Source organism: Podarcis liolepis, assembly GCF_965112155.1.
Source record: "Podarcis liolepis genome assembly, chromosome: 13".
Lineage (NCBI taxonomy): Eukaryota > Metazoa > Chordata > Lepidosauria > Squamata > Lacertidae > Podarcis > Podarcis liolepis.
Genome location: NC_139573.1, coordinates 29487698 through 29510464, shown reverse-complemented (window position 1 = coordinate 29510464; position 22767 = coordinate 29487698). Strand labels below are relative to the sequence as shown.

General features: G+C 47.7%; 1 protein-coding gene and 1 long non-coding RNA gene across 3 annotated transcripts; one reads left to right on the top strand and one right to left on the bottom strand.

Moving 5' to 3' along the window:
• Positions 1-928: 928 nt before the first annotated feature.
• On the bottom strand, positions 929-2825 carry LOC310691315. Its single transcript, XR_014518460.1, has 2 exons — positions 1724-2825; positions 929-1025 (listed from the first exon to the last, which is right to left on the bottom strand). It is a non-coding gene; the product is annotated as an uncharacterized lncRNA (long non-coding RNA).
• Positions 2826-4619: 1794 nt separating this feature from the next.
• Positions 4620-22174, top strand: LRRC3C (leucine rich repeat containing 3C). 2 transcript variants are annotated; one of them, XM_083471053.1, is made up of 2 exons: positions 4620-6490; positions 17666-22174. In XM_083471053.1, the coding sequence occupies exon 2, from the start codon at positions 17773-17775 to the stop codon at positions 18553-18555; it is 783 nt and encodes a 260-aa protein (XP_083327179.1). In that variant the 5' UTR covers positions 4620-6490; positions 17666-17772; the 3' UTR covers positions 18556-22174. The 2 variants fall into 2 exon arrangements, with proteins under 2 accessions (XP_083327179.1, XP_083327180.1); XM_083471054.1 differs by lacking the exon at positions 4620-6490 and adding an exon at positions 13427-13498.
• The last annotated feature ends 593 nt before the right edge of the window (positions 22175-22767 follow it).

Sequence of the window (22767 nt, the reverse complement as noted above, 5' to 3'; positions counted from 1 at the left end):
ACGCATTACTCTGTGTGTGAACAGTTTCCAGAGAGAAGCCCCTCAGCAGGTTATTGGGGTTCAGGAAGAGCTCTCTTGGCTAGACTCCCACTCAGACAGATTGAAGGGAAGGCTTTCAACAGAAGTGCGTTCTCTCTCTCTCTCTCTCTCTCACACACACACACTGGTGTTAATCAATAGCCATTCCCTGTTGCTTGTCTCTGGCACCTCGAACTGCCTGCCAGTTCTGAAAATGGAGCTCGAGAATTTGGCTCTTGTGGCTAGTAGCTGCCCGTAAGCTCATCATCTATCTGTTTAATCCTTTTAAAAAGCCATTTATGGGTTCTATAAACCAATTATGTGTTTCTTGTGTTCTTAAAAACTCTACTGCCTATGAATTTTTACAGCTGTCCGCAGGTTTTCTGAGGTGAGTGGTGTGTTTGCTCCTCATTTTCTCCACACATGACTCACAGATTTATAAAACCTCAGGTTGCAATCCTGCACTCACTTATCTGGGAGTAAGCCCCACGGATTTAAACGGGACTTACCTCCGAGTAGACCTGCACAGGCTCGCATTGTCCTATTCACCCTTCAGCTTTCAGTTGGTTTGCTTCGGGGGCCGATCTACACATTGCCTCAGTTGTGTGGCTGGGGTTGCCTGCCATATCGCTTCACTGTGGCTTGCGCCATCTTCCGCAATGCTCTGGTAACATGTAAACCTTTTTGCCTCATGTGCTACAACAGTAGTGTGGGCCATGCCACATTACTTGCCACAGGCTTAATCCCACAAACCAATCTATCTCTCTCTCTATCTATCTGGTACTTTTCAGAGCTGTTGTATTGATGTCCTGCCCTGCTGCTGCTTTTTAAATTCTGGTCTTATTCAGTGGCAGGTTTTATTTTGTATTAGATTTTCTTTTGATATTGTAATTTACTGTTTCATTTTAAATTTTATTTTTTTACTTCTAAACCACTCACAGAAACCTTTGTTCTTGTGTGGGTATATAAATATTGAAGAATAAATAAATTGTGGCTGAAACACATACCTGCCCGTGTTGGAAGTGTAAAGAAACTGAAGGTACTTTCTATCACCTTTGGTGGACGTGCCCGAAGATTAAGGCTTTCTGGGAAATGATATATAATGAAATGAAAAAGGTACTTAAATGTACTTTTCCTAAGAAACCAGAGGCCTTTCTCTTGGGCATTGTCGGTCAATTGGTGTCAAAGAAAGATAGAATCTTTTTTATGTATGCTACGACAGCAGCAAGAATACTTATCGCAAAGTATTGGAAGACACAAGATCTACCCACTCTGGAAGAATGGCAGATGAAAGTGATGGACTATATGACACTGGCTGAGATGACTGGCAGAATCCGCGACCAGGGGAAGGAGACGGCGGAAGAAGAATGGAAGAAATTTAAAATTTATCTTAAGGACTATTATAAACTTGATGAATGTTAGAATGTCGAGGTTTTGAGAAAGAAAGGGTTACAGCGATATAAGATTAGACTGAAGGAAAGATTAAGAAGACATATGTTTGACAGAACTAACTTAGAAGTTGCTGGAAAATTTTGGACATTGGGATGCAGAAAGGGGAGGTATGGGGGAGTCCGAGAAACAAGGTTTATGAAAAAAAGGTCATGAAACTATACGTGTTTGTATGTCTTTTTATATGTTTGTATTGTTTTAATTTTTTTTTGTAAAACTAATAAAAATTTACATTAAAAAAAAAAGAAACACATACCTGCCCACATGTTCCCAGAGCAGCGTGGGGGGGGGGCACCAACCCAAAGGAAGTAGCGCAAGCAGCACCAGCCACCCTAAAAGTTAAATATGCCATTACTGTTTGAGAATGTGCAAAAGTGATTAATGGCTCTCTGGAGTATGGAGGAAGGAGTTGCTCTTTTTCCTTCTCAAAAAGTTGCAAACAAATAAAAATGTCTCCGACCTGGATAGCCAAGCCTCTTGCGGCCACTTTTCCATTTTGGTTACTTTTGCTATCAATCTAGAAACGGTGCTGAATTCTGCGCGGCTGCTTCTCTTTTGTGCCTTCCCTGATTTAGAGCTTTTTCTTAACCCCGTCTTTCAATGCTATAGGCTTCCCAAGGAGGCTTGCATTTAGTAACAGATGCACGTTATGGTTTACAAACAAACTTCAAAAATCAACTAGTTTCCAGGTCAATAAAATTCAATATATAGCAACTCCAGCAGGTTATTGCTGGACTTACTATCAGCCACAGCTGGCATGGCCAAGGGATCATGGGAGTTGTAGTCCAGCCCATTGGATAGGTTCCCTATGCATGCTCCCGCTGAGCAAAACTGATGGTACAGTGGTACCTCGGTTTACATATGCTTCAGGTTACATACGCTTCAGGTTACAAACTCTGCTAACCCAGAAATAGTGCTTCAGGTTAAGAACTTTGCTTCAGGATGAGAACAGAAATCACGCGGTGGCGGCGGCGCAGCAGCAGCAGGAGGCCCCATTAGCTAAATTGGTGCTTCAGGTTAAGAACAGTTTCAGGTTAAGTACGGACCTCCTGAACGAATTAAGTACTTAACCTGAGGTACCACTGTATTGTAAGGCTTCTTTGAAAATGAAAATGAAGGAGCCATGCATATCTTTCTTGGAAGGCAGTGCTATAAGGTTGGAGCCACCACTGAGAAGGCCCTGTTGCTAATGCCCATGAGCACAACTGAGCTTAAAGGTGGCCCACAAGTAGTTGCCACAGAAGCAAAAGCTAACACTGGAGTCAAACCAGGAGTGCTATATTTGCTCTCCTTTCCCTCTACTGGGATTCTCAAGGCGGGAAATAGAAATATCAGAAATGCATCTCTCCTCCCACCTAAGTCTCAGTACATCTCTAACAACAACAACAACAACAACAACAACAACAACAACAACATCTGGATCCTTCTCTTTCAAATGAGCATGGGTGACTCTTCCATCTTTTATATCACGTTGTCTGGTGTAAGACACCAATTTTTCAGTTGCTCGAAGCTCCCTTGGCAGTGAGTTCCAAAGACCAGGCATTCCTAAAAATAAAACAAAAGGCTCCGTCTCGAATCCTCATCCTCTGCATCTCACTGGGTGGAATAAAGTTTCCTGGCGAGTGCAGAGTGCGGACAGGTTCAATGCAAGAGGAGACTGTCCTGGAGATTGCCCAATCTCAAGCTGTTTTTAGGGCTTGAAACATACAGGCTTCCACATTGCTTTAGTGGCACAGTGAGTCCGTGGGTCTTGGTGGTCTGAGCTCCCCCAGGGCTGGCTGTGGGCAGGATCCTGCATTGCAGGGAGCTGGAATAGAGGACCCTTGGGGTACCTTCCAAGTTGACAATTCAATGATCACATGCTCCCCCAAGTTCCTTGTCAGGTACATAGAAGCAGTAGCATGGTGGCATGTTCTACTTTAGAGGACAATTCTGCATTTGATTGGCAGTTAGAGGGTGGGCCTCTCTTTGAAGGCATCCTCTGTTTCAAAGGCTATCCAGTCCAGAACTCCGACAGGAGGGACCTTGGAGGGTCCCCATCAACTGCTCCCAACCTGGACAACCAAAGAAGGAACACATCAGGTCACAGTGTGGCCCCAGTCTTCTCCAGCTATGTTGAGATGCTTCGCAGACAGCTCAGTTGGTTAGAGCGTGGTGCTGATAACGCCAAGGTTGCAGGTTCGAACAACTGCATATATTCCTGCGTTGCAGGGGGTTGGGCTAGAACATGGGTAGGCAAACTAAGGCCCGGGGGCCGGATCTGGGCCAATTGCCTTCTCAATCCGGCCCACAGATGGTCCGGGAATCAGTGTGTTTTTACATGAGTAGAATGTGTCCTTTTATTTAAAATGCACCTCTGCCTAGTGTTTCACATGAGCAGAACTGTGCTTTTATTTAAAATGCATCTCTGGGTTATTTGTGGGGCATAGGAATTCATTCATTCCCCCCCAAATATAGTCTGCCCCCCCCCACAAGCTCTGACGGACAGTGGACTGGCCCCCTGCTGAAAAAGTTTGCTGACCCCTGGGCTAGAATGACCCTCAAGGTCCCTTCCAACTCTACAGTTCTATGATTCTATTATTTCTATTCACGTTTTGCGGTGGCCGCTGCCCACTGAGAATGGTCAGAGCAGAATGCTCAGTGGAACCAGAGCCCAGAGCCAATGAGAGGTGGAGGTAATTCTAGCTCTGCCCCCCATCCTCCTCCTTGCTGAGTCTCTACAAGGGCAACACTGGGACTCAGGTGGAAGAAGCTGGCAGACCCCACCCCCCTAGACTGGATGCGAGTAAGAAGGCAGGCAAGTGGGGGCTGGCTGAGGGCAGACGTAGGCATGGGGAACAGCGCCTTCCCTGTTCATACCACAGTCATTATTTCTAAATCTGCATCCACCCTGTTAACATAAATTAGTATATGTGAGTTTGATGCAAAGCAGTGTCCTAAGTGGCCATACAAAGAAGAGGGTTATCCCTTCCCTATGGGCTTGAAAGCAATTGTTTCGCTTGAGCCTGGAACAGGAATCCAGTACAGGCACCAGAATACTGTTATAATACTGGTTGACACCAGAGCACAACAACATGACAGTAGTAATAATAATAAAAATAATAAAATTATTAATTACTTGTACCTCACCCATCTAACTGAGTTGCTCCAGTCACTCTGGCGGCTTCCAACAGAATATAAAAGAACACAAGATGCTTCAGACATCAAAAGCTGGGCCATGTTCTCAGTGGGGGTTAGTTTAAATGATTATTTTATTTTTTAGCTTGAGCACATTCCTAATATTGCAAAGATGCTGGGGGACGGGGACGACTTGCTGCAGCAAAGTAATGTTTGGGAAATGACTTTCCCCGTCCCCTGTGCTCCAAGTCCTGTAACCTTGTCTCCCATGATCGATGCCTATTAGTTTCTGCGGCCGCTGCCAAAACAACTTGCTTCAGATGGGCCCCCTTCCCCCGCCAGCTAGACTGGAAGATGAGCCCAAGATGGTTCCCAGAGGTGTACTTAGTTTCAAGGTAGCTTCAAGGAAACAAGATATGCCATCTGAGTCCAGGACCTGTCAAAATGGCAAGCTGCAGAAAGCGGCTATTTTTAAATGCTGCGGGGATCCGAGTGCTCATTTTGGTTTGGGATCTGTCTGCTGGATCCCACTCCCACATACCTCTTCAAGGCAATTTGGGGAGGGGGAGGTTAACTGCAGTTAGGCCCTAAAACTGAAGGTTTGTGGGTGAATTGGGTGTGATCGCCTGTTAACCAGAGTCCACAAGAGTCCCACTCTCAGTTGGGGAGCTTCCTAGAGACCAACTATTCAGGCCCTGCGTCCAAATGTCAGCCTCCCCACCTGCTTTTCTGGTATTTTGGTTGGTTTTTCTCTTCACACGTTCAAACGCATCTTTGCATCACTAAAGGGTGACTTGTGATTCGTTTGGTCATTTATGGTGGGCAATCCCAATAAAGGCATGCTTTAGGAACATCAGGAGCTGCCTTATCCCACTGGCCCATCTATCTCAGTGTTGTCTACACTGGCAGGCAGCAGCTGTGCGCGGGTGGGTGTGTGTGTTACAGGAAGGGGGTCTTTCCTAGCCCTACCGGCAGATGCTGCTCATTGAACCAGGGGAATTCTGCATGCAAATCAGACGCAAGCCACGTCGTCTCAGGATCCCTTTTCAGTACGGAGTTTCCCAAGCGGTCCGCTTTGCTTGTTAACTTAGTAGGGTTTGTGTCTCCGCTTGGGATATCAGTAGAAACGGGAAGATGGGGAAGAAATAGCGCATAACTAGCAGGGAGCGTCTCTGCTTGCCTCCCAACTTGAAACAACAAACATTCCAGGTTGCACAGAGCGCTGCGCGTGTATGTGTGTGTCTGCACACTCCTCTTTCCAGGCGGGGTTTTCAATCCCCAAAGGAGAGCTATCATTCTCAGCGACGAAGGGGGGAAACCCACCCTCGCCCTCGCCGGCTCAAACGCACAGTGGCGCGCAGGGAAACGAGCAGGCAGGCGCACGCACTCGCACATTACAAAGCCAGGGAGGGCATCGAGCCCCTGATCGGTGACTTCCCTCCCTCCCACCCCCCTTAATTCATTTTTGCCTGCGATTTCTTTCCAGCTAGCCAGAGGCTGCTCTAGGTGCCCAAGGTGCACCCGCGCCTGCCCGCCCGCGCGCGCACCCAGCCCACTCACACGCCCGTTCCTGGCTCGCACGCGTGGCGGCAAGAAGCTGGCAAACTTCACGCGTCCTGCCCCGGCGTGATGGGAGCTCTTGGGCGAGAGAGAGGTCGGGGTCGTCTCCTGCTTCGGATTCAGAGGCAAGCTCCGGAGCCTGCTGCGGATTAGCGGGATAAAAGAGAGCGAGCAAGAGGAGAAGGGAGAGGAGCCGAGCGGGGAAAGCCGCAATGCCTGTTGCTTGGAAGGGGATCGTGGCGGATTCGGTCGGCTCCCCCCGCGGCTCGCCTTTCCCGCTTCCCCCCTCGGGCTGCGGGGCTCCGGAGGGCAGCTACGGCCAGCGGCGGGAGGCGAGCGGTGGAAGGTGAGCCGGATCCCAGCCCTCCACCCCCCCCCCGGGTTAGAAGCGGGAGGAAGGCGAGCGCGGGAAGCGGGGCGGGAGAGCTCAGCCATGGCTCCTCCGGCGAGAAGGGCGAAGCGGGAGCGAGATCCGGAGACCCGCGCGGAGGAGGAGGAGGAGGAGCGGAGTTGCAGGGAGAGATGGTGTGCTGCAACTTTGCCTGCATCGTGGAAAGTTGTCTCTGGTTTCATTCCCCCCCTTCCCTTCCCATGCAAAATCTTTATATATTAATTTTTTTTAAGAGAGAAGGCAAACGTGCACCATATGCATGCTTACTCAGAAGTAAACCCCGTTGTGTGCAGCGGGGCTTACTCCCAGGCAAAAGTGTGTGCGGTTAAGATTGCAGCCTTGCAGAAGCCTGGTTACACCTCTTCCGCTTCAGCGTTCGTGCGGGAGAGAGGCACGGGGATTGCAAATTTAAAACGGGCTTGCAAATTCGGTTGCAAAGGTCTTTTCCAAACCGAAAGCCTGGGGGGTGATTATAAAAATAATAGCTGGGTTTTCAGAAGGGGCGGGGAAGGGGTGTGTGTGGTGGCCCCGCCACCCCCCGGCTCCCAGGTAAGGCGGTCGGTTGCATTGCCCAAGGTGCATGGTTAGACATGCATCCGACAGCTCACTTTATTTTGGCTCCCAGGCACGACGCAGAATCCTGTTCTGTACTCGGCTGAAGCTTGGTTCTCCCATTCTGCCTGGGTGGGTTGTGCATGTGTGTGTACGTGTATATGCGCGTGAGTGTGTAAGAGAGAGAGGGAGAAATGAAAGACCCTTTGCTTTAGGTATGAAGCCGCTGATTTGGTGCCCTCTCGTGGCTCTCCGTTTCATACCATTATATCGTGTATATCTGTATCTAAAACCATGGAAAATATATATTAAAAAAGCAAGAGGTTGCAATTCCTTAAGCACAAGTTTTAAAAGGTGAGGAAATAAGGACGTTGGTCCTGGGGAAGAAACTTAGCCTGCGCGTAAAAACCACCGGGATCATCTTGAATGTAAATCTATGCAGCAACTGGATCTAGACAATGCCATTTTTCATGGTGGATTTTAGTACTTGAAGCCTCTCTGCATCCTTTTCAAGAATAATTTTGGAAATGGCATTTTTCATGCTTCTGTAAGTTTCAGTTCTACTTAACAAACGAAGAACGAATTAGTTTCCTAGCTGGTTTCTTAGTACGTATATCTTACTTCAGATCTTACAGTAGTAGATATTTCCTCTGGCTCTGCATCAAGATCCCCCCCCCTCTCTCACACACACTTTCTTTAAAAATCAAGGAAACAGCAGGAAATGAACAACCCTGAAATTATTGCTAAATTCCTCCTGGGGAAAAATGTGGTTTTTATCTGCCTCCAGAGCTTGATTGCAGCTTAGTATGATAGATTTTGTACAATCACATGGTGCAACTCTGATTCAAATTTTGGCCACGCTCATCTGCCAAAAAAATAAAATAAAAAATTACCTCTTCACTGTTAATGTGCTACTTTGCAAGGATGGGCCTTCACAGGTTGCATATAGCCATATAAGATAGTATTATTCTAGGTTTGCTTTGAAAGCACACATGCAAACAGACCTCTTTCTCCCTTTTCTGGAAAATGAACAGGACTTTACGGCTGCTGATTATGCCTGTCTTTAAGAGAGTGTGTGGTGGCAGCAGCCACAGCAGCAAACAGAAAAAAGGGGTGTGTGGCAAGACTGTTCCGTTCTGGAGAACCAAAATGTACAGTTAAGGTGTTGTCTGAAGTTAGGGTTTTCCTTTAATTTTAAAAAATGGCAGAGGCGTGCAATCTGCAGTGGTAAGATGCCTGTAAATACTGGTGTGCCCTGGGGGAATAAAGGCATTCCTTAGACGGGCTTTTGGGACTGCATACCTTCGCTGGGAAAATAACATGCATGTCACAATTCCTGCATGATGCTTGTCGAGGTGGCTCAAGTTATTTTGCTGCCTGAGGCAAAGGACAAGATGGCTTCCTCCCATTCCAAGTTCAGAAAATGGTTCGGCTGGTTGTTGAATCTTGCTTCAGTACTGGCCATGGGGTAGTCTGGGGTTCATGACTGGCCTGGTTGGCAGCACACACAGAACCCAAATGAAGCTGAAGATTCAGGGCTAGGCAAAATTAGAGTGCTTCTTCCCACAGCGCAGGAGAGTTCTGTTGCGTTCAAGTCTTGCTTGCGGGCTTTCCATAGGCATCTGTTTGGCCACTGTGAGAAGAGAGTGCTGAACTAGATGGGCTTTTGGTCTGATTCAGCAGGGCTCCCAAGAAGAGGAGGGCTCCAGCGTGCAGAGGAGGAACAATGGGGAGGGGTGGGGCCTGATACTGCTGCCCACCAGCAGCTGCCGCCTGAGGCAGCTACCTCACTCTGCCTAATGGCAGGGCCAACCTTGCAGGTACAATGTGTTTATTTGTGTGTGTTTACACCATATACAAAGGACACTCCATGGTGACCTTAGGCATCCTATTATTTAAGGCTACATCTACACCGTATAGCAGAGGGTCTTCCGCAAAGAATCCCGGGAACTGTAGTTGACCCCTCACAGAGCTACGATTCCCAACACCCTTGAAAGGCTACAGTTCCCAGGATTATGTGTGAGGCAGCCGTGTGCTTTAAACACACGGTGTAGATATAACCTAAGTTACCAACGGTGCTCATTCAGTAGTCAAAGCTGCCATCCTACACCAGCTTTACCTGGGAGTAAGCCCCATTTAATTCAATGGGACTTAACTCCTAAGTACACATACATAAGGTCGTGCTGTAATTAACTTCCAAGATGGAAGTTCTGAACTTTTCAGTACAGTTAATTATTTGTTCATTCTAAACATATATTTGTCCATTAATTTAAGGCGACAACTCTCAAGAGTGACAACTCGCAACAGTCTGGAGCAAAGACTGAGATCATGCAGAATAGTAAAACCCGAGTAAAGTGATTATTTTAGAACAACAGATGCACTGCTAGAAACCATCAAGATTGAAATAATCTTGGGAGTTGTGCTAGGAAGTCTGGCTGAATGCACAATTATTTACCTGTTGTCAAAAGGATATCAAATTTGGCACCAGGTAAGCCTGCCTGGCAGAGAGATTCCATGTGTGCAGTTGCCCCAGTGGAGAAGGCCTTCTAGTTCAGGGCCGGCCCTATCGCTAGGCAGAGGAAGGCAGCAGAACCTGGGGGGCAGGGAACAGTAGCAAGGCTTTGTGGGCTCAGGCCTATGCGTGCTACATGGCCATATCCCAGTGCCATTAGCTAGCCTACTGCCCTCAGGGGCAATGGATGACACTGTTCTGCTAGCATTGAAGTACAATGTGACCTCTGACTCATCACAAGCCATCAGATGAGGAGGTTCCTTACAAGCCTTCGTTTTCTATTTTGAGAATGGGCTGATCCCATGCCACTCTAGAGTCCCAATTTAAGCAGGACACCCTGGAATTACAGAAGACCACCTTGGCTTCTGTACTGGATCCCAGAATGTCCAGGGTTTTTTTTGGTTCGGCTCTCTGGTGCAAGTCGGCTGGCTCGCACCAAAGCACTGTACCGAAAAAATGAACAAACAATTGCTCAAGAGAGCTCAGGAGGGGGGGGGGGAGTGTCCTGATTTTGATCAGTGGGATGTTGATCTGAAACCTTGCCTACAAGTCTTGCCTGCAGGTATAGGCAAGGCTGTATATCTGGAGACTGGTACCATTTCCTAGACAGAAACCCACCTTAATGGCTGAGGCTGCATCCTTGTGACTTCATTCCTCGTTCTGTTCCAAAGCAGTGCAACTCAGTACTTTTGAATCTTTAATTGGCCGATCTGTTGCCAGCAGGGCTTTCCCAACCCTCTTCTCTCTCTTGGGGAAAGCAACTCGTCATTTGCAGAGCCTGGAAACACTCAGTGAATCCCTTTCACCATTTAATGGGATTGCCTTCCTGGCAAAAGACCCATTTGCTTGAAAGGGAGGGAAAGACCCAAACATCTTTGCTTGGCTCGTTTCATGGAAATCCGGACCAAATTACCTTCATAAAACACACAGGCTCAAGACCTTTTATAGCTCCTCAGAGCTGGAGGACCGTTTTCAGAAAACCCACCAGGCATAATTGGCTTTTTGAAATAGGCAGAAGCCCTATTGATCCTAGATTTGGAAAGACGATCCTTCCACTGATAGCAGAGTTTTGATCACAGCAAGAACGCCATGTTCTATTGGGAGAGAGAGAAATTGTTTCCTAAGTATAATAATTTTCTTCCTTTCCCTCTTGTTTTTTTTTTAAAAAAAGAGCAACCCCACATACTTTTAACCTCCATGAATGCAAAATACAGCACAGAAATATCTGAGACAATGCCTGTCAAAGCCTTGGAAAGGTTACAACATCTAGGGGTTCTTTAATTTAGAGCAATGTTTCCCAAACTTGGGTCTCCAGCTGGTTTTTTGGACTACAACTCCCATCACCCCTAGCTAGCAAGACCAGTGGTCAGGGGTGATGGGAATTGTGGTCCGAAAACAGCTGGAGACCCAAGTTTGGGAAACAATGCTTTTAGAGAAAAGGGAGATAAGAGGCGATATGATAAGAGTAAAATTATGTGGAGAAAATGGACAGAGACAAGTTTTTCTCCCTCATAGTGCTAGAACTTAGGGCCACCCAATGAAGCTGAATGCTGGAAGACAAAAAAAAAAAAATACTTCTTTTTCACACAGTGCAAAGTATGGCATTCCCTCCCACAAAAGGTAGTAACAGCCACCAGTTTAGATGGCTTTAAAAGATCAGACAAATTCATGGAGGAGACAGCTGCCAATGGCTACTAGCCATCACAGAGCAAGTTCTCCAGAACTTTTCTTCAGGTTGCTTATTAAGCAAAACAGTGCATGGGGTGGGGTGGGGTGGATACATGGAGAGAAAGTAAAATGTAGGCATGGTGTTGGAAGCCCAAAATATGTAGCTTATAACAATCTTAAAGTGGAGTGCAGGAGGTGCTAGGCAGAATTTGCAGTGCGATACCATTCCACCTTGAGGCCACCTTAGCCATGCTGTTGACACTGCAGTCCAAACCTGCAGGTGACTTCTCCTGGCCGTCTCATGTAGCTGTAGAACATCAAGCCACTCTGGAAGCCCACAGGCCAATGGCCATAGCGTGGAACAAACATTCCCCAACACCGTCTTCTGGGAGCGGCCATCCATGAAGAACCTGAATTACTATAATAAAGTACCTTTTAACCCTAATCCCGACCTAGAATAAGGTTACCAGATTTTTTTCAATGAATCCGGGGACACTTTTCAACTTCAATGGATTTTGTATGGGGACTGATTTGTAAATCCGGGGACTGTCCCCAGGAAACGGGGACATCTGGTAACCTTAGAGATACTATGGTCAATGGTACTGAGAGCTACAGAGAAATCCGAGAGGTCTAACTGCCTTGATACATTCTCCGGCATATGCCATCCACCAGGGTAGTCAAGGGACAGAACACAGACTGGAAAGGACCCAAGCCATCAGTATCATCCCAAACTCCTTGAAAGTTGAGAGGCTTCTTAGAGACCGGACCATAGTTGTCCATGGTCAAATGGCTTCTTGGTCAAATTTGACTTCTCTACGACTGGGCTCACTACTGCCCCCTTGAGGCAGACAGGAACAACTCCCTTGATGTGGAGCATTGTATACATTAAGGGAGGGTGCAAGCTTGTTGTCCAGCTGCAACTTGGCTGCTGTACCCATTCTGAAGCACTTCCATTTGGGTCCCGGTAGTTATGTGAGATGAGTATGGAAGCAACTCCACATCAGATATCCCTTGCGACGTTTCCACCCTGAGCATGGTGCCAAGCCATTGCATAATCATTGCAGGGTGAAAGCTGATGTTGACATGTGGGCACAAAAGGGCTTATCTGATGCCAGCATGTCTGAAGCCTTCTCCTAGTAGGTTTCCTTTCTCGGCTAGTCCCCTCCTCCCCGACGTCTTTCCCTTCCCAGTTGCAGTCTATTTTTAAATGACAACACTGGGTGGAGAACATTATTGCAGAACTTCACGTGGGTGACCTCAGCTTGCTGACACCACGTGGGCACACTGCTGGCGGCTGACACTGGCATGCTTTTGTAGTGACTTGGCTGGCACCAAAGGACATTGAGTTCAGGGTGCTGTTTGCCTGTGACCTACGGGGTCAGCGCCAGCCCACACATGAGGCAAGGTGAGGCAGCTGCCTCAGGCAGGAGGATCCACAGGGGCAGCAGATCTGGCCTCTGAGGAACACATTGCCTGCTGCTGCTGCTGCCACCGCCACGGTAATAGCAATAGCTGTGGCACACTCCTTGGAAGCCAGACCTGCCACCTGGATGCCCATATTTTAACTGAAGAAATGTTGGAGGGTATGGAATAGGATGTCCCTATTTGCATCAGAGAAATGTTGAAGGGTATGCACCTCCTCAGTAGCTCTCCCGATGCTGCCTCTACAGCAGCCTCTTGACAAAAAGAGGTCTCCTGGTCTCCTCCCACCCTTGTTCCCAATATAGTCTGCCTCAGTGCCAGTCCTGCCTATGGCCTTCTATCTGAGAGGTGGCTAGAAATTATTTGCCCCCAATTTCTCATAGCCGAAAGGAGCAGACAGCTCTTTCATTGAGCGGGCAATCTCAGGTCATCTGCTGGGATTAGAAGGGGTTCCTTGTAGATATTATTGTGGACATTCCCATTTCTCCTAGCAGTGGGAGTGTCCAGCAGTGCTGACCAGGTTTGGTTCCCTTTAGGAGGCAGTCACTGTAGGCTTATTGGGGCTTTGTAATGCAGTCGTACCTTGGAAGTTGAATGGAATCCATTCCGGAAGTCCATTTGACTTCCAAAATGTTCAGAAACCAAGGTGCGGGTTCTGATTGGCTGCAGGAGGGTTCTGCAGGAAGCCAATCGGAACCCGTGCTGGACGTTCAGGTTCCAAAGAACGTCCGCAAACCAGAACACTCACTTCCAGGTTTATGGTGTTTGGGAGCCAAAAGGTTCGACTCGCAAGGCATTTGGGATCCAAGGTACGACTGTATTTCATTTTATATACATGCCTGCAGATGTAGGTGGAGGCCATGCCAAACACGGTCAAAGTATGTGGCTCCCACAGCAGGTTTCCACAGAGATGCAGCCACTATCCCCAAATGCTGTTAGCTAACAGCAGGGGAAAAAGGAACGCAGGTGGTTCTGTGGTCTAAACCACAGAGCCCGGGGCTTGCCGATCGGAAGGTCGGCAGTTCGAATCCCTGTGATGGGGTGAGCTCCTGTTGTTTGGTCCCAGCTCCTGCCAACCTAGCAGTTCAAAAGCACGTCAAGTGCAAGTAGATAAATCGGTACCACTTCGGCGGTAGGTAAAACGGAGTTTCCGTGTGCTGCTCTGGTTTGCCAGAAGCGGCTTAGTCATGCTGTCCACGTGACCTGGAAGCTGTCTGCGGACAAACACTGGCTCCCTCGGCCTATAGAGCGAGATGAGCGGGCAACCCCAGAGTTGTCTGCGACTGGACCTAACGGTCAGGGGTACCTTTACCTTTTAACAGCAGGGGAAGATCTTGGTAAGGCCTTGTGCAAGGTCAAAATTTGATATGGCCTAGCCCTTGCACCGCTAAGCGAGCTGCCAGGCTTTGGGAAGGAGGCACCCTGTGCGGAGAAACTGGTTGCAGTGCCCCAAATCTGCCTCTGCTCACAGAGCCCAAACTCAGCTCTATATTTCTTTCCCCTCTTTAGTCTCACTCAGACGGCAGTCTTTCTTTACACTCCTGGATTACATTTTAATCCTATTTGGGAAGGGGAAGTCTGACCCGTTCTCTAATTGGTTTTTCATATACAGAACCATCCAGAGTGGCACTATATCAGGAAGCAGTTGTCTGACTGTTAGTTCTTATGGAGACGCATTAAAATGCAGCTTCCCTTAATAGAAGGAGACGCCTGTCTGTCTGGAGCCTGGCCAGCAGATCTGACTAGCTTTAGGTAGTCCTCCTGGCCCTGCCGAGACCCCCAGTCTCACAGCAATGTTGTCGTGCTCGCCTTAGCTGGCTGGTGAGAAGTTTTGGGGACAAAGCAATCACCTGGGTTCACCAGTTACCTCCAGCAAAAGGTTACAGGGAGTTTATGGTATTTGTAGTATTTGCATTTCCTTACAAATAGACAGGTCAGACATGGGTAGAGGTATAGCTTTAATTCTCCAAAGTCCACTGCGCTCACCTCAGGGCCACCAGGGGAACAGCCTGTAACCCAACATGCTTTCTGAGGCAACTCAACTTTCAATGTACGTTGTGTGTACGTAGCCCCTGTCTGTCTACCATTCTCTGAAAAACAGAATGCGGCAGCTAGACTGGTGACTGGGAACGGCTGCCAAGACCACATAACACCGGTCCTCAAAGATCTACATTGGCTTCCTGTACATTTCTGAGCACAATTCAGAGTGTTGGTGCTGACCTTTAAAGCCCTAAACGGCCTTGGCCCAGTATACCTGAAGGAGCATCTCCATCTACATCGTTCTGCCCAGACAGTGAGGTCCAGCTCCGAGGGCCTTCTGGTAGTTCCCTCACTGTGAGAAGTGAGGCTACAGGGAACCAGGCAGAGGGCCTACTCAGTAGTGGTGCCCGCCCTGTGGAACGCCCTCCCATCAGACGTCGAGGAAATAAACAACTATTGGACTTTTAGAAGATGTCTGAAGGCAGGCCAGTTTAGGGAAGTTTTTAATGTTTGATGTTTTATTGTGTTTTTAATATTCTGTTGGGAGCCGCCCAGAGTGGCTGGGGAAACCCAGCCAGATGGGTGGGGTATAAATAAATTATTGTTGTTGTTGTTATCATTATTATTATTTCTGACACAGACACCTTGATGATCTCTTGCCCAGCTGAGGGAGTGGGAAGATATCCTCTCTTCTCCAAAACAGCTTTCTCCTTCCAGGACTGCTTCTGGTCATTTTCTAGTTATCGTGGGCAGCTCTGTACTGGATTTTTTTTTTTAATAACACAATTGCTGCTCATGGGGCACATTGTATAAAGTACCACCCTTTAAGCCCATTATTTATAACACAACTCCATGGTCCACGCCACTGTTGTGCTTATGCTCCTTATAAGTTCAGGTGTGACCCAGTTTAAATGTAACACCTAGACACATGAGACTTCAGACAAGTTTTGTTTTTTTTTAAACCCCTGCATGAACAGTGCCACATTGAAATTGGACCTGAGAACTTGGCACACCCCCAACATTTTTTTAAAAGAAATGCAAGGATCTTAATCACAAAAGGAAGTTCAAGTAGCAATGAATTGTGCCTATGTGTGCTTTTTTTTTAAAAAAAGGAAAATATGTTTATTGAACACAAGTGTATTTGAATGCAAGTCTCTTGCAAGATCAGGGAGGCTAAATTCCACACCAGAGTGTCAGATTCCACCACTTAGCAGATGACAAGCAGTGCCCTCTCTGTTGATGATCCAGAAACAGTGGCTCAGATGACTAGGTGAGGAAATGAGAAAGTGACACAAGCCTACAATTGATGCGCCGGAGCAGGGAGTGCTCTAAAGATCTCTGGCCTCAATATGGCGGACTTCCTATTCAGTTCTGTGCCCAGTTTAAAGTGCTGGCCTTTAAAGCCCTAAATGGTGTGGGACCCTGCGGGAACACCTCCCCTCCCAGCCTGCCCGTGCCTTGAGATCTTCAGCAGAAGCTGTCCTCTAATTTCACCTTTGAAGGTGGCCATGTGTCCTACCTCTCAGAAGACAATACTCTGTTTGAAGGGGCGGTCAGAGGAGAGTCCTCTATTTACCCTTCTGAGGTAAAATGATGCACGTTGGGGGCAAAAAAGTACTTCACACCATGCGTAGTTAAGCCGTGGAATTTGCTCCCACCGAAGGCAGTGGTGGTCATCAAGTGTGACGGAGGACAAGGCTCTCCAATGGCTGCTAGACACAATAGCTATGCTCTTCCTCCTTGGCTGGAGGCAGTGTGTTGCTGGAAACCACAGGACAGGAGAGTGTTCTTGCACTCAGGTTCCTGTTGGTGGGCTTCCCACAGGCATTTGGTTGGTCACCGAGAGAACAAGATGCAGCACTAGGTGGATCATTGTTCTGGCCCAGCAGTCTCTTGCCATGTCCTATGAGAACTGCAGTTCAGTGAAGGTGCTCTGGTAGCTTCAGATCTTTAGCCTTGCTTCCAGAATTGTAGCTCTCAGGTTTCCTTCAGGACTGGTATTGACTATGATATCTTGTCTTCAGTGGAGATACACCTGTGTGTGTGTGTGTGTGTGTGTGTGTGTGTGTGTGTGTGTAAACACTTTATTGAAAAATAAGAATATTGAATATTTCAAAAATATTGAAAAATTGTATTTTTCTGTGTATAAGACTAGGGTTTTTTTTTTTAAACCAAAAAATAAGGTTTAAAATTGGGGCTCGTCTTATACACGGGTAGTGCTGAGGGGTGTTTTCTTAATTTGGAGTCCCCCAAAAGAGGACTTATATATGGGGGCGTCTTATACACAGAAAAATACGGTATATAATTATAAGATCACTGGGTAAAATAAGACTAGAGAAGAAGAAAAATAAAATAACACCCATGTAAAAAAACAAAACAAAAAACCTTATAAACATCGCATGATTATTATTGCAGTTCACCCAATCTTAACCTTTATACAGTGTTGATAAAAACGAATTCCAAATACCGTTAGACTACAGCTCCCATCATCTCTGACCATGGGCCATGCTGGCTGGGGCTGATGGGAGTTGGAGTCCAGCAGGGGTTTGGACTAGATGACCCCTGGGGTCTCTTCCAACTCTACAATTCTGTGAATATCTGGAGGGCCACAGCTTGCTCATTTGGGGCAAACTCTGCCGTTTTCATATACTGTAACGCTGGTGGGCACCCATGTCAAAAAACCCAGGACTACATGTAGTTGTACCTTGGATCCCAAACGCCTTGGTACTCGGACGTTTTGGCTCCCGAATGCCGCAAACCCAGAAGTGAGTGTTCCGGTTTGCGAACGTTCTTTGGAACCCTAACGTCCAACGAGGCTTCCGTGGCTTCTGATTGGCTGCAGGATCTTCCTGCAGCCAATCAGAAGCTGTGTTTGGGTTTCCAAATGTTTTGGAAGTTGAACGGACTTCCAGAACGGATTTTGGTGGTGGTGGTGTTTCATTGTGATGACGAAACGTTGCCTCAGCTCCAGTGTTGCCCTTGCTCTGTCTTTTCAGTTAGTGATCCCCGAGCCGCAGCCTCGGAGGCTCCCCCAGAGGCAAAGGACGCCCACCAAGCGACTGATGACCGAGCGGCTTCACCGTGGCTCCCCAGATGCCCCGCCATGCCTTTTTTGGACTGGCTCCTCTACCACTCGGTTGCCATGTGGCTGCTCCTCCAGAGTTTTGTCCTGATAGCCTTTTGCTTCCACTCCGCCACCACCTTCCCCAAGGGCTGCTACCCTTCTACCGAGGACGGCTTCAAAACCTTCCGCTGCAGCAAGGCCCAGCTCACCGTTATCCCGAGGGATATCCCCAACGACACCAACAAATTGTACCTGGATTACAACCACATTTCTTTCCTGCCTAACGACGCCTTTCAGAACCTGCCCCTTCTGGTGGAACTCGACTTGTCGCACAACGCCATCAGCCGCGTGGAGGTCGGGGCCTTCCGGGGATTGTCAGAAAGCCTGCACGCTCTGGACCTGTCCTCAAACAAGCTGGTGTCTGTCAACAAGGATGTCTTCAGTGCGCTGAAAGCCAAAGCCAACCTCTCCAGCAACCCTTGGCTTTGCGACTGCACCCTCCAGCAGCTTGTCGAGAGGGTGGAGCTGGTGGCCGGCACCTCCGACGGGATCATCTGCGATGCCTCAGCCCGGAAGGAGCACATCGGCAAGCCCTTTCTGCAACTGGTGGGGGACATAGACTTTTGCAACATCTACAAGAAGACCACAGACATCGCCATGCTGGTCACCATGTTCGGCTGGTTCGCCATGGTGATCTCGTACTTGATCTACTACGTCCGGCAGAACCAAGAAGACGCCCGCCGGCACCTAGAATATCTCAAGTCCTTGCCCAGCAAGCAGAAGAAGTCGGAAGAGTCGTCTACGATTAGCACTGTGGTGTGACCAAAAACGAAACCCTCCCTCTGCCCCGCAGCCTCAAGAAAATCGTAAGCAGATAAAAAGAGATTCTACATCTCCTTCATGTGGATCGTGTCCACTAGATGCTGGAATGCACAATGGCTGAAGAGACTGTTACTAAGCAAACAAAACGACTTGGGGAGGCAGGGCCTTGCTTATACAGAAGGCCTCCCTTAGAGTTTCTTTTCGAGCAATGAGCAACAAAAATCATGTCAAGGTTGAATTACTCGGCACACTTCAAGGCAGGGGTTAGTGCCAGGTTGAATCAACTACTTCTCAGCCCTGCCGTAGAGACTCCATCATACACACACTTTGCAAAAAAACCACCCACCTCTTTCTCTCATGATATTGAGTACCAAAAACCTGGAGAACTGCATCCTGGGATATATTCCCATCATGCAATGCTCCAGAAAGATTGGGAGTGAGATTTAGGCGAAGCTCAGTGCTGTAGGTGTGCTGTTAAGATCCTGCGCATGTTTGCCCAGAAGTAAGTGCCACTGGGCTCAGTGCTGTTTACTCCTCAGTAAGTGTGCGCCTGACTTTAGAGGGTATTTCAAGGCCTGAAGTACGAAAGCCCCCCCCCCCCAAAGCTCTGAACAATATACAGTAATTACCAAGTGCTGGGAGGCGTTTTGAGCCTGTTATTAATGTGCAAGATTAGAGAGGAAGAAACAAATTGCAGCATCCCCTTAATGCCGAATGCTCTCTTTGAATGCACATTAATAGCACCACCAGTTCCCCTGTCAGATGCTTCTTATTGGGATTCCCCCCACCCCCTTTAATCATTTTCTTCTTTGCAGGAATTCATTAAAACATTCAGCATGGAGTGGGGGGTGGGGGGAAGAATCAATGTTTTGAACTTTTAAGCCATTCTCTCACAGTTCTTGCTGCTGTTAAGATTATTTCTCTGGCCTGCCGGGAGATGGAAAAATCTTAACTAGCTCAAGGCATGCAATTCGGGGGTGGGGGCAGGAATCGTACCCACACCGACTCTCAAGGAACACAAAGAAAACATGCACAATTAACACCCTCGATCCAGGAGATGGCAGGACCAGCAGAAGGCTGTGACGGCAAAGACACTGTTTAGCTCTCCAAGCTAAGCTGATTTTTTTGCCGGGGCCTCTGAGGAGTAGCATATGGCTCACCTGCATGGATCGGCATCTTGCCGAGTGATGCCTGTCGTCCACCTGTCCACCCCCCTCCTGTCGACTCCGCAGCGGCCTTTTCCGCACCTGCCATGTGATAGATTCACATCCAGGGAAACCTATTTCTACTGTGGATCGCATTCCCTGGATTGAGGGGTAGTTGTGTTTACCCGTTTTCTCTTATAACTAGTGGCTGCATCATCACTATAGTCATCTAGGGACTCCAAAAAATCCCCATGATTCACAAGAGGTTCTGCCATTTTGATAAAATAATTTTAAAAAACGCACACCAAACAGAATAATTCCTAACTGGGAATCATCAACAAGTAGCTGAGAATATTTATTTTGGCACCTATAGTCAAAATGCCGCATTACCAAGAAATGTATACTGTCTTATCAGCACCCCCCCACCCAAAAAAACAGGGAACATTGCAATTTTTGTTTTGCTAAGTTTTATGTACTTAAGAATAATAATCTTTAAAAACCCGAACGCATATCGTCGCTGGTTTTCCAAACGGATCAACTTTTTTATATGTGCTGTAGCAATAGCTGGATATCCATTTTGCTGGAATGCTTCACGTTGAGCCATGGCAGTTATCAGAATGAAAATGCATATGGACTTATGGATCAATAGCATAAATACTTGGATCAGTAGTAAGGCACGAGATAATAGAAGACACATCTATAGACTAGAATCACGGGGTCATGTTCTTTGAGACTTTTTTTTTTCCTTTCAAAAAACGAAAATAGTTTTAGGCTCAAATTTGACAAGAATTGACCTGGGCTCCAAAGGTTTATTGTACTGTTGCCTTTCCATTTCTCAGAACCAGAACTATGAACCCGGGAAAACAAAAGGGGGCGGGGCGGGGAACAGTTCACATGTCGCCCTTTTGTTATTTCTTCACTCACAGAAGTTGCCTGCTTGTTGTGAACAACAGTGATAAAAACGGAGCACATGCTTTTTTCCCAACTCCACTCGTGGAACTCAATAGTTTTATTTATTTTGTCCAAGATCCTTATAACCTGCCCTTCCTCCAGTCTGGAAGCTCAGGGCAACTAACAGCCAATGAATTAAACCATCGTACAAAATTATGCCCGGGATTCTATAGCGAGTGTCATTGAAATGTGGCTTTGTTCATCGTTTTGCTGGTACGCTAAACCTGCCAGCTCCTTAACTCCTTGTTTTCATCAAGACCTCAGATCTCAGCTGCGTCATCCTCCATGGTCTGTGGAGGTCTGAAATAATAACCTTTACAGGGAGCGGAGATCCGCCAGTTCCCATATGGGGAGGACCGCTCCTGTGAGTGAAGAGAGCATCAAAAGGGGATTGCTTGCACCGGCCCCCGTCGATCACGCAGGGCCAGTGGAAAGCATCATCCGATCTGATGTCTCCTGCTAGCCAATACTGCATCACCTTTTATACAACACCAATGTGCCACATCAAAGGGTTGTTTTGTCTGGACTTTTCCAAACGCTGGAAGAAGTAAATTAAGGAGGACCTTAGGGAGGTATGCTGGGCTTGGGAGAGTTATTTCTACTCGCTCCAAACCTCGAGGGTGTTGAAAGAGCTGTGGGCAAGGGGGCACATCTGCGGCGCACCACTCCAGACTGCAGATGTGACCTGGATATCCACCTGTATTCCTCATGTGCCTACCTGGTTCCTGCTTGGGGGGGAATGACGCCCTGCCAGGTTTCTAGACCATACGATAACTCTGCTCTGGCCCAAGCGTGGGCAAGAGATAGAGATCACATCCACCTGCCATTCTCTCAAGTGCCCTTTATTGAGAGACATCCTCCTCCAGAGCTTTTCAGCCTGGTGTTCCAGGGCAGGCCTTTCTGTGTGTGGGGGGGACATTTATTATTTTTTTGCAAGTCCCACCTACTTTGTAGCAAAATGCTCCCCTTGTTCTTCAAGAGGTCCCTCCTTCCGTTTCCTTTACCAATAAAAGCCGAAACGCCTTCTTTTATCAAGAGAGAGAACGCACTGCAATAGCCTACCATCAGACTTAAAAGGGGCAGCTGGTCACCAAATGTTTCTCGGCGGAGGACCCAGAAGTCAACTGACCTTCCACTGTGACCGTGCATTGAGGGAGCCCAAGAGGTGAGGAGGAAGACTCTAATGCGCTCGCTCTCTCTTTCTCTGTTGATCAGCAGCCTTATACCTTGACCTCTTCAAACTCAGTACCTCTTCTCTACATTCCCAGTATGCAGTAGAACCCCCCTCCATCGCAGCGTTGGCAGCCGGCCGGAGCTGCCGTTGGGAAAACCAAAGCAGCCGTGGAAAAAGCTTATACACATGCGCACAAAGAAGAGAGGGGGAGAAAAGGAAGGAAGAAATACTTTGGTAATAAGTAAAACCTTTCCTGGTTGTTTTGTTGTTTTGTTTCGCCCCCCCCCCAATGTTATTTATTTCAGTTTTTCCCCATGAAAAAAGGCAAATAAACAAAAATTCAACAGGCTACATTGGAAGATGCTTGGCTGCTTTATGTGTGTGCGCGCGTGTGTCTTTGAAAATGTGCTTTTCCATGCAGGGGTTGCACAGGGGATCTGTGCAGGGGTGGTTCGAGGCATTTGGGCAGAGCATGGGTTTCGCTTGCAGGGGACCACGGGTTCAATCCAGGTAGGGCTAGCAAAGCTCGAGTGAGATCCAGGTCAGCACTAGGTCAGCACTAAAGTAAAAAGTCACTGATGCCGGTGATGTTAACTCTATTCAAGTAAACCAAAATACAGCTCAGGCCTAGTAGTCTCAGTAACCCTTCCCAGCAGGTATTGCCCCAATGACACGGTTGCAAAGAATGAAGGTCCTCTCCACCCCTCTCTAAGGCTACTACTCTCCCGGGTTTTCCTCATACAGTCTCAAACTGCACAACTAATCTCTGTTCTGCCCTTTTCATTTCTCTGCACCTTCTCAGACTAGTGGGGAAGGGAGGAGGTTGCAGCAGCAGCAGGAGACTCCCTGGGTTCTTCATCCACCTCTTGACCCCACTCTTCTCTCCAGCCTCCACTTCAGTCTCAAAGTCTGAACTGCTTTCTGCCACAGACTCTTCCTGCT